The following is a 14,762-nucleotide window of genomic DNA, read 5'->3' as shown; positions in this document are numbered from 1 at the left end:
TACGGTGTCTCCTGCAGAAGGGGCTGCCACTTCGTTTTAATACACCGTCAAGGAGCTGCTGACGGACTTCTGTACCAACATACATAAAAGCAGAGGTGACAGGGGCCCTTCAATTACAGCCTCCTCGGATGCCGTCTCCCCCTTCAATTATTCAACCAGAGGAAGAGCTGATCAGCAAACACACAGCTGAAGCTGCCCGGAGAGCGGAGGCAGCCAGTGAGTTGGGGTGGGGGAGGGGGGAGGAAGGGAACCAGCAAGAGGGAGCATTATTTGCTGGAAGTGTTTAAGTTTATTGCTCAAATGATGTTTCTAATTAGTACCACGGCAATAAATTAAAGTCGCCTTTGTTTAACTGATTTATTATTTACTAGAGCATCTACCTCGGACAGGGTAAATTGGTAATGAATTGTTTTTAAAGCAAAACATTTGTAACGTTTTATCATCCCTCGGCCTCAGTATGTAAAAGTGGACCAGTGAGGGGACAAGGGTGGGACGAGGCTTGGCTGTGCTGGCCGAGCCGGGAGGAGAGGAGGCGGGGGTGTCCGGCGAGCGGCGGCAAGAAGCTCCATGCGGCCCGGGCCGCCCCACCCGGGAAGGGCGCGCGGGCGGAGGGCGCCGTCACCCGGGGCCTTGGGTACACGCTCGCTCCCCGAGGCGTCGCGACCCGGGCGGTCCACGCGCCAGGCCTGAGCGGCTCAGACTGGGGGCGCGGAGAGAGGGCCCAGGAGGGCAGGCTCCGCACCTCCGGCCCCGCCGCCAGTCTCCGCCCAGCAACCGCCCTCGGGAGAAGGCGCGCGGGATCCTCCGCCGGCTTTCACGCCGCTCCCGCCGCCAAGTGCGCCTCCTGCAACTAACACTGCCCAGAGCGCCTGCGGCCGCGGCCAACCACCCGGGTGCCAGCGGAGCCCGGGCGCCCGCGCGCGCGGACCACGGAGCGCCACGTCCGTCCATCCCCCCGCGGCCCGGGGTCCGACGCCAGCGGCGTGCCCGGGAAGGCGGGAGACCGCCGGAGCCCGCGGCCGCCGGCGCCGCCGCCACTCCCGAGAAGTCACTACAGCTCGGCGTCCTGGAGTCCCGCGGACTACTCGTTCCAACCCCGGCCGCTGATATGCATGGCGGACGACAAATCCGACTTGATTCAAAAAGGGCAAACTTCATTAGAAAGAGATCTATAGCAACAAGAGTGAAGGGGTGACAAGATGCCAGTGGTCTGCACCAGACATGTAAGAAAGAGGTCCAAGTGTCTGACAGCAAGTGCCTGATGAAACAAACTTTCCTCCGCAACTGAATTCGGGTTCACCTGGTTCAGCCTTATGAGAGCAAGTCAAACCTTTCCACGGGGTTTTGCAAAGCCTCATATAGTTTGCAAAATGAAGTCTTAGCACAATCGGCTTCATAGATTTTCATTGTTATAGCATTCTCGGAGAACATAAGGTCCAAAATCTAACTGAAAGTATCCCCATCTCCTTGATGTGTCCTAAAAAGACTCGGAATCCACACACCTGAGGTTCAAACATAAACCTTCAATTCTAAGCAGATCAGAAACACTGTTACAGCTTTTTCAACCAAAAGTACCTAAAGGCTACCATGGTTCAGCTTGAAAGACTAATACGTCGACTAAAAAGCACATGCATGAGTCTCACTGAAATGCCAAGGGAGGAGTAAGCCATCTGTGTAATCAATAACAGAATAGTTTATAGATTTTTGCAGCAGTTAAGTCTTTTAAAAGCAAGAGTCAATTATGAAAATAAAATGATTTTACAAGAGAAATTCTGTACTGCCTGAAAAACATATTCAAAATTAGATTCGTAACATAACTTTAGGTCAGGTTCACATTTACTTCCCTTCATTTTTATTAAGTTTAAAATAATTTTAGTGGCTTATTTTAAAAGTATATCCAACAAAATTCTACCATATATAAATCTGTACCATTTCTCACAATTTAAACATATTTTCTCTCTAATAAGTTAGTTCTTGCAACAATTAATCTTAAATATATCTTAATCTTAATTATGAAGTAATTATAAAACAAGGTACTTGCACTATTTGTGTCCTGCCTTGTTTTTCAACAGCATATGGAAATTACTGGAAAGAGATTTACGATTATAAACCTTCACCCCATGTCCACTCCCCCACCCCAATTGCCCAACTGGCGCACACATACAGCAATTGCTAGGGTTCTTGGCAACAATAGGAGGGGAGGGGAAGAAAAGGAAGACTTTGCCTGAGGAGAAAATCTAGAAAAATTTAGGTCCTTTCCCAGATTTCCCTTCCTCCTTCCGTTTGCCTTGAAGCGAAAGTAATTTTGTTAGTTTGCACCTTCTTCACAATGCTGATAGGAAAGGGGGGAAAAAAAAGTGAACCTTTCTGAACCACTGCTACTCTCCCTTGAATCACTCCAGCCATCTCCAAGAAGTCCCTTCTCTATATACTTTTTCTTCCTGGCAATCGATAAGAGAGGAGGATAAAGAAGAGGGGCTGTAAAATGTGTGTAAGCGGCTGACTTCTACTATCTCCTCGTCTTTTCTTACTTCTCGCGTTCCTCCCTTTCTTTATCAAGGGCAGCGGTGGCTGCTACTGTTTGCCAAGCATGCCTGTCTTCTCTCTGGGATTGGCTGCAGCACTGACAGCTCGGAGAGCGATTGTAGGAACTGAAGCTCCACCCCCCTCAGGATGGTCCTGGACCATTCATAAACTAAATAACTCCAGGAAACAGCAAGGGAAGAGAGAGATTGGGGGGGGGGGGGGGGGGGGGGGGGAGAGAAAGAGGGAGAGAGGGAAAAAGACAGGGAGGGGGAGAGGGAGGGAGGGAGAAGGAGAGAGATTAGGAGAGGGAGTGAGAGAGAGACATCGGAAGGGAGGAGGGAGAGACGACTCAGAAAGTGGAATCTGCACAAGCAACCTAAAGGGGGAGGAGAAGAAAAATCCTGAAGTCGTTATAACTAAACCCCAGATGCAACGCAAGCAAGGACTTCGTCACACTAAAACAGATTCTGTGAGAGCCAAATTTATAAATTACGAAGCAGAAATGAAAATCAAAGAACTTCCAGAGGTTTGCACCTAGAGAAAGACAAGGACCCACTGCAAACAAGGGAACCCAGTCCAAACAACGCCTCCAGTAGGAAAAGAGGAAAACCGCTACCAGAGGACCCCCGAGCGGAGAGCAGACCTACACACTGGGAGTGCAGGGCGTCTTAGAACCTCTGAGCTTGCTGCGAGCTGAGTTGCACTTCGCTGCTCTCTGGACATTAATTACACCCTTCACCTTCCATTTGGGGGAGGGCGAGGAGGAAAGCGCTCACCTAAGCTGAATAGAGAAGTGCTACCAGCGTGGGAGAGAAGTTTAAGAATGAAACACTGAATGTTTTGCTTTTATTTTTAAATTTACTTCGGCACTTAACAGACCTCATTTCCAGATTTCTGGACCATCTTCGCTGCAGACGTCTAAGCCTAACCTCTTGGTAACCTGAATTTTCCCGTCTCACCCTGTCTTTCCCCACCCCCCTTCTTTCCCTTCATCTTGCCCACAGGCACATCTTCATTTCACTTATCAAGAGAAAGGGGAGAAAAAAAAAAGTCCCAGCAGGTACTTTTCTTTGTCAAAGATCTTTTTTTTTTCCCCCTTATTTTCTGGAGAAGAAAAAAGCTTTCAAAAGAGGGGCAAGAAAGCGCTAGACGGCTGAAGCATCAGCCGGTCAGCCCAGGTGGAAGCAAGAGTGAGAGTGGGGCTCAGGGGGAGCGCAGTGCCTCTTTCGCAAGCCGCAGGGCCACCACCAGCGCCTGAGCCTTGGATCCCTCAACGTACTGCGAGACGCCGGTGTACAGCCCGGACCTGTGCCCCAACATGATCGCCGCTCAGGCCAAGCTGGTTTACCAGCTCAACAAATACTACACCGAGCGCTGCCAGGCGCGCAAGGCGGCCATCGCCAAGACCATCCGAGAGGTCTGTAAGGTGGTCTCGGACGTGCTCAAGGAGGTGGAGGTGCAGGAGCCTCGCTTCATCAGCTCCCTGAGCGAGATCGATGCCCGCTACGAGGGTCTGGAGGTCATCTCGCCCACGGAATTCGAGGTGGTGCTCTACCTAAACCAGATGGGCGTCTTCAACTTCGTGGACGACGGCTCGCTGCCCGGCTGCGCGGTGCTCAAACTGAGCGATGGGCGGAAGCGGAGCATGTCTCTCTGGGTCGAGTTCATCACGGCGTCCGGCTACCTCTCGGCACGCAAGATCCGCTCCCGTTTCCAGACGCTGGTGGCTCAGGCGGTGGACAAGTGCAGCTACCGTGATGTGGTCAAGATGATCGCGGACACCAGCGAGGTCAAGTTGCGCATCAGGGAGCGCTACGTGGTGCAAATCACTCCTGCGTTCAAGTGCACCGGTATCTGGCCCCGCAGCGCGGCGCAGTGGCCGATGCCCCACATCCCCTGGCCTGGCCCCAATCGGGTGGCGGAGGTCAAGGCCGAAGGGTTCAACTTGCTCTCGAAGGAGTGCTACTCGCTGACCGGCAAGCAGAGCTCCGCCGAGAGCGACGCCTGGGTGCTCCAGTTCGGGGAGGCTGAAAACCGCCTGCTGATGGGCGGCTGCCGAAACAAGTGTCTCTCGGTGCTGAAGACGCTGCGGGACCGCCACCTGGAGCTGCCCGGGCAGCCGCTCAATAACTACCACATGAAGACGCTGCTGCTATACGAGTGTGAGAAGCACCCTCGGGAAACAGACTGGGACGAGGCGTGCCTGGGGGACCGGCTCAACGGCATCCTGCTGCAGCTCATCTCCTGCCTGCAGTGCCGCCGCTGCCCCCACTACTTTCTGCCCAACCTCGACCTCTTCCAGGGCAAGCCCCACTCGGCCCTGGAGAGCGCTGCCAAGCAGACCTGGAGGCTGGCCAGGGAAATTCTCACCAATCCCAAAAGCCTGGACAAGCTATAGGGTGCTGGGGACTGCTTGAAAAGCGACACGGACGGGAATGCTCTCGAACACACGACAGACACACAACTCGGCGACAAACTGCTAGAACTCCAGACATAAACTTTTCTGTCAGCCACCTAAGAGGAACGGAACCCGGCAGAAGATTTCCTTAATTCACAAGCAAACAAAAAGGAGAGCAAACCCACCACCCAACCAAAATCCCATTCTTGCACACAAGCGATCGTTTTCTTCCAAACAATGTGAATTTTAAAGGTCACACAAAAGAAGCAATCGGACTTTGCCACCAACAAAATGAAACCCAAGGTACATTTTCAAATCAAAATATAGTCGTTTCTCCCTTTTCCTTCTCTCCCCTTCTTCTCTCTCTCCCTCTCCCACCCTCCCCACTTTGTTCTGGGTTGCCTGAATGTTGTCACCAAGTGAAAAAAAAAAGTATTTAATTATATGTAAAATTCCTCTTTTAAACAAAGTTTTACTGATGTTAACTGTATCTCAGTGCCAATGTCAAATGTGCCCCTCCTTCTCCCACACCTTTTCCCTCACCCTAAGCAGTCTTGTTGAAAACAGTAATAAAAATATGACTTTACATTGTAATTGACTGATTGTGGATTGTTCTTAAATGAAGGCAGGTGAGAGCACAGTTTGTAATTTATAATATAAAGATGTGACCTTAAGGAACTAAATCCAAGAAGCTTCCATTTTAACTCCAGTCTGCAAAATTTACAAATGTAGAACATTTTGTAGATTTAACCATTCAAGTTTCCACCAAGATATTTAGAAAAAGGAAAATATTAATTTTACACAACTATATATTTGTTCTGTAGATTTTCAGATTAAAACTAGTATCTTAGTTCACACTTGAAAAAAGAACAGATTTTGTATGGAAGAACTAATTCTGATCCTAATTTTAAAAGAAAAAGTTTTTTCACATTAAAAATTAAGAGACTTGCTCTCTCTTATGCTATAATTTAAAAAAATCCCAAGCCTGAATTACAAAAGAAACATTTATGGATCTTTTCTGAATAGTTAACACAATGAGTTAATACTTAGCTTCCAATCATTTGTTCTCTTTACGTTTTAAATAATACAAACTTAACAATTAAATCAGCAACAGTAAAAGAGAATAAAATGGATACAGTAATTTTCCTTTCCCCCAGCAAATGGTGAAATGAACAATCCAGATTTATAAATTACTTCAAGTTTTTAAATGCCTTAGTGATAAATGCTGTAACTATGATCATCTTTTTGAAATCCAAATCCCAGAATTATTCAGAAGTAGCTTATAGGCAATTTAAATTTTAAAAAGTGTTTCATACTGTTTTTATGACCAAAGAAAAATTACATATAAGTAGGCTCCTCCTCTTTCTGCCTTTCTAATGTATTCATTTCAATGTTTCAACTTTAACAAAGGTTTCTTTCTAATTCAAGGAAATAACTGATTACAAAATTAAATAATTAGTAAAACTGAAAGCATCCCCAAGGTTCTTCTTTATGCTGAAGGTTACTGTATACTCCATCAGACATGCTAATACAAGGCACAGGTACTGAATACATGTCAGATTTTGCTCTTTAATTTTATTCTTTGAATTAGCCCATTTTTTAACTTACTGAGAAAATCCATGAATGAGAGATACAAAGAAGAATGTTCTACAAAGCAATTTTAAAGATCAGAGAAGTCAGAGTGGGGGTCGCAGGGTATGGAGGGATGAGCAGCAGGATAGCAGAGATGGATGAAAACAAGGAAGCTACTCAGAGCTCTAGTGCCTAGTTCACTTGGTAAAGCAGGCTTCAGCTTTTAAGATTCCCAGGTAAAAACTCCACAGCAAAAAACAGTTCTGAGCTAGAAATATAAACTTTGATTTTAGCAGTTCTGAAATCATCTCCACTCTTTCCACCTATACCAGACCATTCTCAGGTCTCTCTTCCTGCAGACATAGAACAAACACTGTAACAATAACTGGGTCAGGCATATATACCAGTTTTTAAAATAACACAAATGAATTTATTCTCTAGGGAAAATGTTCTGATTTTTAAGAACAATTTCAAAGCAAGCAGAAGGTACTTACATTTACAAAGAAATGACGTAAGGGCAAGTGTTTAGTTGAAAAGATAAAAATGACATTTTAAAATGACCATTTTTTCACTCACGAAAGTATATAAAGCATTAGACATGTCTTCTCCCAAATGTCCCAGGAAAAAAGTTTTAAGAAACAAAAATTCCCCCAAATTCAGTATCTTTTTTCCATTCTTATTTAATATAATGCAGGTATCACCAACAAGAAAAGAAAAAACTCCAGTGCCTCAATTAAAAAAGCACCAACATCTATACAAAATCAAAAATTCTTCAAATAATGGGCTGAAACATTTTACTAATATAAAGTAGCTACAGTTTTGATTTCTGTACCTTTGGCAGGATGCAGCAGTACAAGGTCTGTGATTAGGCTCAAAGATCCTATATTACACAAGCAGCAGGGGAAAAAATAATTTAATGATGCTGCACAGAAAAAGATCAGACAGAAACAGAAGTTATAACTTCCCCCAAAAGGAGTCAATAACTTCAAAGAGCCTAATCATAAAGATTGGCAGAGCTTTTAACAATAAGGACAACTCATTAGATACTTTTAAAATAAATCACATTTTAGACTTTACGCCATGTTTGTCCCAAAACCTAATAGAATATTTTGAATTAAATTTTGGCCTTTCACACACAAATTACTATAAATTAGACAGGTTGAGTAATTTTGGTTATTTTCCTTAGGTAAAGAAACTACAACAGGTTTTCAGACATTCCAGCCATATAACAAAGTAGAAATTTTTCCTAGCTGATATAATTTCAGAATTCAAGTTTTCTCTACATTGGATTAGCTGCATCCTCAGACTCAAAACAATCAGTTTCAGCACAGACTTCCTTTCATACAGTCTACCAAGTCCCACCTTAATAAAAGCAGCAATGCTGAATACCCAAGGGCTATAAACATGCGTAAGACAAGAGATGATTTGTAAAGTTTTAAAAAATTATAACATTTTCATTAAGAATGACTTTGAAACTCTTCTAAGTCACTAAATTTTAATAATTCAGATGTTTACAAATTCAAAGAATTTCCTACCAATAAACTCAAGAAAAAAATACACATGTATGTGTGTGGACATACACCACACATGACACATGCACACTAACAGCCTGGAAAAGAAATGATTCCATTTTTTAAAAACCTCTTCTCTTTCCACAGGTTACTTACTTTGCTCATTTTAAAAGAGACTCAGAACAAATTCTACCATTCAGTTTCATGAAATAAACCTAATATTGGCTTTACGGCTGTGCTACAAATGTCTCTTAGTAAAATAAAGTTGCCAAGGTCTGAAAAGTAATCAGAAATACATTTTAAAGGGGAAATTACATTTTCATTTAAGAATAGGAAATTATGCAGTGCCTTGTAAAATCAACTACAGGTAATGGGAAACAGAGGTATCTCGCACACACAAGCCATGCTTGCGTGCACGACAGAGTAGTAAGTCATGTGGACAAAGCAAGCAGAGTGATATATTGGTATTATATCCAGAAAATATAAAGGCTAAACAAAATAATTTCACTCTCAATCTCACTGAATTGTGTAGCTTAATTCACCCTGGACCCTTTGAGGCAAAATATATTTTATAGACAATATTCCCTGAGGTTCTTCCCCCACCCCAGAATGAGCTAATGATAAATGCAATTAAATGGAAATTGTTTCTGAATCTAAATGAACTTCAATAATGTAACTAGCTGGTAAGGGAATCATAAGCTAAAAGAGATAGTTGCCTTGCATACAGGCAGGAGCAATTCATCAAGAAATTCAAACAATCTCTCTCAGATTTTACTAATGCCAGTCTTACTCAACAGCAGTCCACCGTCCCATCATAAGAAAAACAAAAATTCCATAAAAATGAAACGCACTCCTCATCTTCTCACCTTGGGGTCGATTTTCTTGAAGTTAGGGTCTTCTTCATCCACCTCAAAATAGAGTTCGGAGGAGGTGACAGAAAGAGTGCCCTTCACCACAGCAGAGGGGGCCACAAGCTGAGCCGGTGTGCTCAGGCTAACAGGACCTGCCAAGAGGAAAAGACGAGCCGGACAAGTTGCAGTGACATTTTTTCAAAAAATCAAGTGGATTTAGGCAGAAATTTCATACAATTTTTAAGTTCTCTCCTCTAGCAAACTGCCAGCCAACCCCTTTTACACTTACAAATTCTGCCCACCCCAAATCTCCCTCTGAAAATGCAAAGTTAGGGTTCTTATATTAAGAAATCTATATATAAAAGGAGGTTAATCATAACAGTAAACTACAATGCAATTATTTTACAAGGAGTCTGCAAAGCTTGGGTCTAATCTCCTGGTTAGAAGGTGACTCTGCCTAAATAAGTCTATCCACATTCCATTTAGAAAACAAGCCTCAGGCTTTCAAACAACATGGAACAACAACTAGGAGCAAGGAAGACTCAATAGGTTTCAAAGGCCAGAGGTTAGCTTAGTGTTTGGCTGAGGCATGACTATAAAAAGATCATCAGCTTATTAGTGAAGTGAGAAACGTTAAACCATATTATCTGATAAAGACTTTGTGCCAGGCTGACACAAAACCTTTTCCATAACAACTTTACCCCATAAAAAACTGAGAAAAATACTTCTTTTCTGAGCCTGCCCTTCCATTGTTAAATATTGTTCAATGTGTCCAAATCTAATATTAGTGTAGTTCGGGGACTCTGGGAGTAAACAGCTGGAGGGTGGATTTCCAAGTGAATGAATTTTTATTGGAATAATCAAATCTCCACAGGGCTTATCAAAGAGACAAATCAGCCTGCTACTGAAAACAATGGATTCACTACAGATAGAAGAGCATAAAGTATATTAGAGCCAAACCTAAAATAAGGATTAAAAATAACGATTATACATATATATACTTATGTAATGATAGATGTAGTAAGGTTTTGAAATTCCATGTAAATTCCTCACTGGAAAAATCCTATAGGTGAAGAAAAAAAGCAAGACAAGACTGGCATTTATAGTCTTGAATTAATATAGTGCCTACAAACAAGGTACACCTATTCAGGTAATCAATGGGTGAATAAGTGTTTCAAAATTCAGATGAATTGACATTTCTATCGATTGTTGGAAGGGTGTTGGTCCTTAATCTCACATCAATCTTAATGTGTGCCAGCAGGACAATAGGAGGGATGCTCTGCGGAGATCAGAGCAGGCTTTGCCCTCTATTCCCAATGTACAAATACATTGTGTTTGCAGATGGGCAGCAGATAACTGCAGAACAGCCATGATTTCCCAAAGCTCATCCCCATAAATGGATGAAATAAGCAGCTATGTGTTCTTTTGCTGTCTCCTTTGCCCTCCGTACATTAGCATGTAATCCTGAGAAGAAATAACATTTTTTCAATCATTCTCAGACATTCAATTACAGGGTAAGCAGACAGCTGCAGGAGCTGGGGCAGCCTAGGTCCTACAGAAGACCCCTGACAATTTCCACTTCATTTCTAACCCACACCACTTTATTAGTGTGGATTACTTCTTAATCCTATTGCCATTGTCAAGATTATATAATTAAACTCCCCTTTCACCTCTATTACTGTATGAATGTATTACTAGTGGCAAGAACAGAGGCAAAATAGAGGAGGAGGAAATGGGTAAGTGGATGCAAGGGAAGAGCCTAGAGAAGAGCAGGGCACACCTTCCTCTCTACTCCTGCCCCAAATCCCTTCACAGTGTGCTCCAATTAATTTTATTTCACTTTACAAAGAGATTTACGGCCATCAGAGAAGATACCATCATCTGTTTTTGCTTTTCATTATCATTCATTGCATGGTTGCAGATATGTCACTAAATGAAAGATTTTTTCATGCCTTTTAATTTAAAATCATCAAAATAGAAGGGTATATAACTTTCATCTATGGAAGTTGTACAATCTTTCAGACTTTCCTCCTTGAGGGACAGAGTCATGGGCATTAAAGGAAAAAAGCCATTTAATGAATGACTAAAATTTCAAGCTAAACAAGAGAATTTTTCCCTTAAGGGAAGTAAAACTGAAAATCTGCAGAGTGCAAATCAAAAATTCCTACATCAGGTAAAATATGTGAATCCTGTGAAAAGCCATAGCATTCTTGAAATGGATTTTTTTTTTGAGAGAGTTAAATGTATATGCAGCATGTTTCTTAAGACCTGTATATCAAAGCAAATAGCTCATCTGCCTCCAAGCTTTATTTACAAAGCAATTGCCATAATTTTACTTATAGCTTTCATTCTGTAGAGATTAGGTAACTCCCATTAGATGGGTGATGCAATTTTGTTGTTGCTGCTTTACACTTTTATTCTTTCTCAGTAAAGATTATTCATCAAAGTAAAAGATGAGTAGGTAGAGAGAATGAACAGAACAGTGTGACGGGGATACAGCATTGAAGATGCGGGAGGAAATGTTTAGAAGAACAAAAGCAGTCTTCATTTAACATAATTGTGGGTGCAAAGCTGGTAGTCCTAGCAGTCACAGCTGGAAAAGTATGTAATTAAATGCTTCTTGGACCAGAGCTAGCCCAAGTATGTGCACAACCACTGAATTTACCGGTGAGATTCTCTAAATCCTTTTCATCCATGGATGACAGAGTATCATCGTCGCCTTCCAGGAGGGTCTCGTTTTCCGAGTTCTGATTTCCTAAAGCCTGACTCTTGATGGACTGTTTTCCTTTAGCAAGAATATCTTCATCTGCAGCTGAAATGAAAAGGAAACAAAGCTGTCCATCAACTCTGGGAAGAGTCCTGTGGCAGAGGGGCAGGGAACTGAGGTAAGGAGAGGTGGCCAAGATGGTCACTCATTTTACCCAGCATCATCCGGGGTGGGGAAAGTGATGGGGATGGCCCACACGCCCCTTCTGACAACCATGATTCCCCAAACCTAGTCTAACGTTACCTTGAACAAGCACCCTAATCCCATTAAATCTGACCCTGGCACTGCTCACTGAACCATTTGTTTACTTATATTTAAGGCAGAAGAAGGTTCAATAACAGTACTTTTTTTTTAGTAGAAAAAAATCAGAACCTAGTTTTGAAAACAATACCCGCTTAACACTGAAAAATAAGGAAGACGGATTTATTCCTGTGAATAATATTATACCCACAAACATTATGCAATGGTGGGGGAGTGGCTGTGAAGGAGAATCCAGAAATCAGAAGGGTTTAGGGCCGGGAGCTATTCTCAGCCAATGAGGATCCCGGCCAGCTTCTGAGGCCATGGCTGATGCTAATAAAGCCACAGCAGCTCCCAGAGGCTGCAGGCTCTTCCTCTCCCTCCATCCGCCCTCTTTCCTTCACACTGACCTTCCATACACTTCACCCCTGCCACAGCCCTGCCGCAGCCCTTACACAAACATCCAAGAGCAAGGCAGTGCAGAAACTACGTGGAGGCTCAAACACTACCTCCTCCATGTGTTTAAACTAAAGGGCTAAGACACCCCGGGGGCAAACATAACAGAAAGCCCGGGATGAGAGGCATCTGGGCAAGGAGTCTCACACCGCCCGGGCTGGAGCAGCCTGCGCAGAGCGGCGGCGCCAGGATCGCCAGAATCACAGTGCGGAGGCAGCCTCAGGGGGGAAGGAAGGAAAGGGCCCAGCACCGATGAGGGAAGGAAGGAAGGAGAGGCAGAGCATCCACAGCCATGGGCGGACCCAGCGAGAGCAGCGGGAGGCCGGCTGCCAGGAGTCCGCGCAGAAGCTCAGACCCTGGAGCCCTCCAAGGTGACTCCCCTCAGTCTGAGCAGCCTTCTCCTTAACAAACACACAAAAGCAGATGCTAACGTCTGGACTGGGACTTTTTTAAAGCTCATAGTGTCACATAAGGGCAAGTTCAGACTCCTCACTATGTGACTGGGAGACCTGAGAGGAAAAAGCACCTGCTCCTCCAGGCAGCAGCTACTGGCAGCAATCAGATGGAGAGGCTTTCTGCTCCACCGCAGTGTCTGATGAGGCACAAGGCCCCAAACCCAGATACAGGACAAGGCACTCAGTCTGAAGAAATACTTATCTACAGAATTTATTCCAGATAGTTAAACTGCATGTGTCCTAACTGGTTAACGTGACAAAGCAAGGCTTCTTTGAGTTTAATAGGTATGGTTGTGGATAATGTTAAAGGTAAAAGTTTATTTTTATCATATTTATCATGAGTTCACCATGTATAACATTTACATATAATATTTATGACACTATTTAAATGAACACAGGAGCTTTCTATTAAATAAGAAAGTCATGGGAAGAAGCTTTCTCTATTTAGTATTGATTATCCTTTATGGATAAATAAAATCTTATTTTCTCCCACACCCACATATAGCATAGAACGGTATACATATATGAAAGTCTCAATAAGTATTTGAAAAGAACTTAAAGTATATAATTAAAATGGCTCTATTTTCTTAAATACTGTCAAGAAACATACCCAAAAACCACTATTTTTTTTTGGAAAATAACAGTATAAGTTTTTACATCATTGTTTATATTTGCAGCATTTACATTTCCTTACCTTGAAATCACAAACATTGCTAACAACACCTTTTCCAACTTACTGACAATTTTACTAAAAATAAATTAGTCACAGAGAAACACAAGAAAAATCATCATCTGTATTTTGTTATGAAGTAAATTATAATAAATTAACAGTAGCCAGTCAGAGTTTTAGCACAAATTCAGTATTCTACATTCTCACTTCCTGGATGCATAATTCCTTCAAAACCGAAATAATAATGCTAAAATTAAATACACTTATCATGTGCCGAAGAGTATTCAAAAGCACTTTAGACATTTAACTCATTTAATTCTCATACGCCTTCTGCTAAATTCTCCTTTTCATACGAGCAAACACACTCAGAGAGGTTTTATAACCTCCTCAAGGCAACACAGTTAATGAGAAGTAGTCAGGAATCAAATCTAGTCACTGTGGCACCAGAATCTGGGCTTCTAACCACTATGCCAGAGAAAATGAAAATAATCAATATACAAATATGAATGTATACATAATTTACTGGTTGGTTCACTAAATCTAATGTTTCCCATAATGCATTTTAAAAGATTAAGTCACAATCATAAGAATAAGTATAGAATAAAAAGACATATTCATTTCCAAACCTAAATTTGATGAACATAGGCCCAACAAATCCGAGACAACTAAATTCAAGACCTCACTCACTACTCTCTCTGATTACTGCCATACATGGTTGCCATACCAACCTTATTTGAAAGAAGGAAAAAAAAAACTAATCTGAAAACATTTACAAAAAATGAAATGACTGTAAGAGTCATCAGTGGCAATATGCAATGGTTTAAAATAGCTCAGTAAATTACATTCATTTAAATGACTACTAACTACAACCTTTTATCCCTTCCAACTGAAATTTTAAAATTTTAAATATGTTTCTCATCATGCTGACAACAAATAAGACACAATAATTTCTGAATTAAATAAAATTTTATGGAAAAAATTTAAAACACTATAGCTCTACCATACACATACAAACACCACTTTAATTTATTTATTTACTTATTTTTACAAGCTCAGATTCTGGGATTGTTCAACCTCAACTGAAAAAGCTCTTGTCATGGAAAATATGCAGCTTACTGATATTTAGAATGGTTTTCCTGTAATTAACTCCCCCTTGAGGATTTTAAGTTAGCAGCAGTAAAATTACCAACAGTACTCTAATACACACCACATGCGCTGGTGTTCAATTCTCAGTGGTCTAATAGCTTTCTACTAAAGAACTTCTTTCCCCCCTCAAAATTAGAACAAAACTGTCCCAAGCATAAAATAAAAGATAA

At 42.3% G+C, this 14,762-nt stretch overlaps 2 protein-coding genes across 6 annotated transcripts in view; one reads left to right on the top strand and one right to left on the bottom strand.

The window, feature by feature from the left end:
• The window catches only part of LRBA (LPS responsive beige-like anchor protein), a 720,084-nt gene that overhangs the window by 297,112 nt on the left and 408,210 nt on the right, over window positions 1-14,762 (bottom strand). For all 5 annotated transcript variants that reach the window (XM_070474768.1, XM_070474770.1, XM_070474771.1 and 2 more), the window contains exons 39-40: window positions 11,524-11,670; window positions 8,874-9,010 (exon numbers count right to left, since the gene is read on the bottom strand). In XM_070474768.1, coding sequence (XP_070330869.1) covers window positions 8,874-9,010; window positions 11,524-11,670 — 284 coding nt within the window. The remainder of the gene's footprint in view (window positions 1-8,873; window positions 9,011-11,523; window positions 11,671-14,762) is intronic.
• MAB21L2 (mab-21 like 2) lies at window positions 2,815-5,518 on the top strand. Its single transcript, XM_020879266.2, has one exon. It carries the CDS (start codon window positions 3,845-3,847, stop codon window positions 4,922-4,924), a length of 1,080 nt encoding a protein of 359 aa, XP_020734925.1. The 5' UTR covers window positions 2,815-3,844; the 3' UTR covers window positions 4,925-5,518.

The sequence above is a fragment of the Odocoileus virginianus genome, chromosome 12 (genome assembly GCF_023699985.2).
Source record: "Odocoileus virginianus isolate 20LAN1187 ecotype Illinois chromosome 12, Ovbor_1.2, whole genome shotgun sequence".
Taxonomy (NCBI): domain Eukaryota; kingdom Metazoa; phylum Chordata; class Mammalia; order Artiodactyla; family Cervidae; genus Odocoileus; species Odocoileus virginianus.
The sequence above is the reverse complement of the archived record's forward strand: the minus strand, read 5'-3'. Positions and strand labels throughout refer to the sequence as shown.

What these genes read in the sequence shown, in the direction of transcription:
- MAB21L2 (XM_020879266.2), top strand. Translation starts at nt 3,845, where the DNA reads ATGATCGCCGCTCAGGCCAAGCTGGTTTACCAGCTCAACAAATACTAC.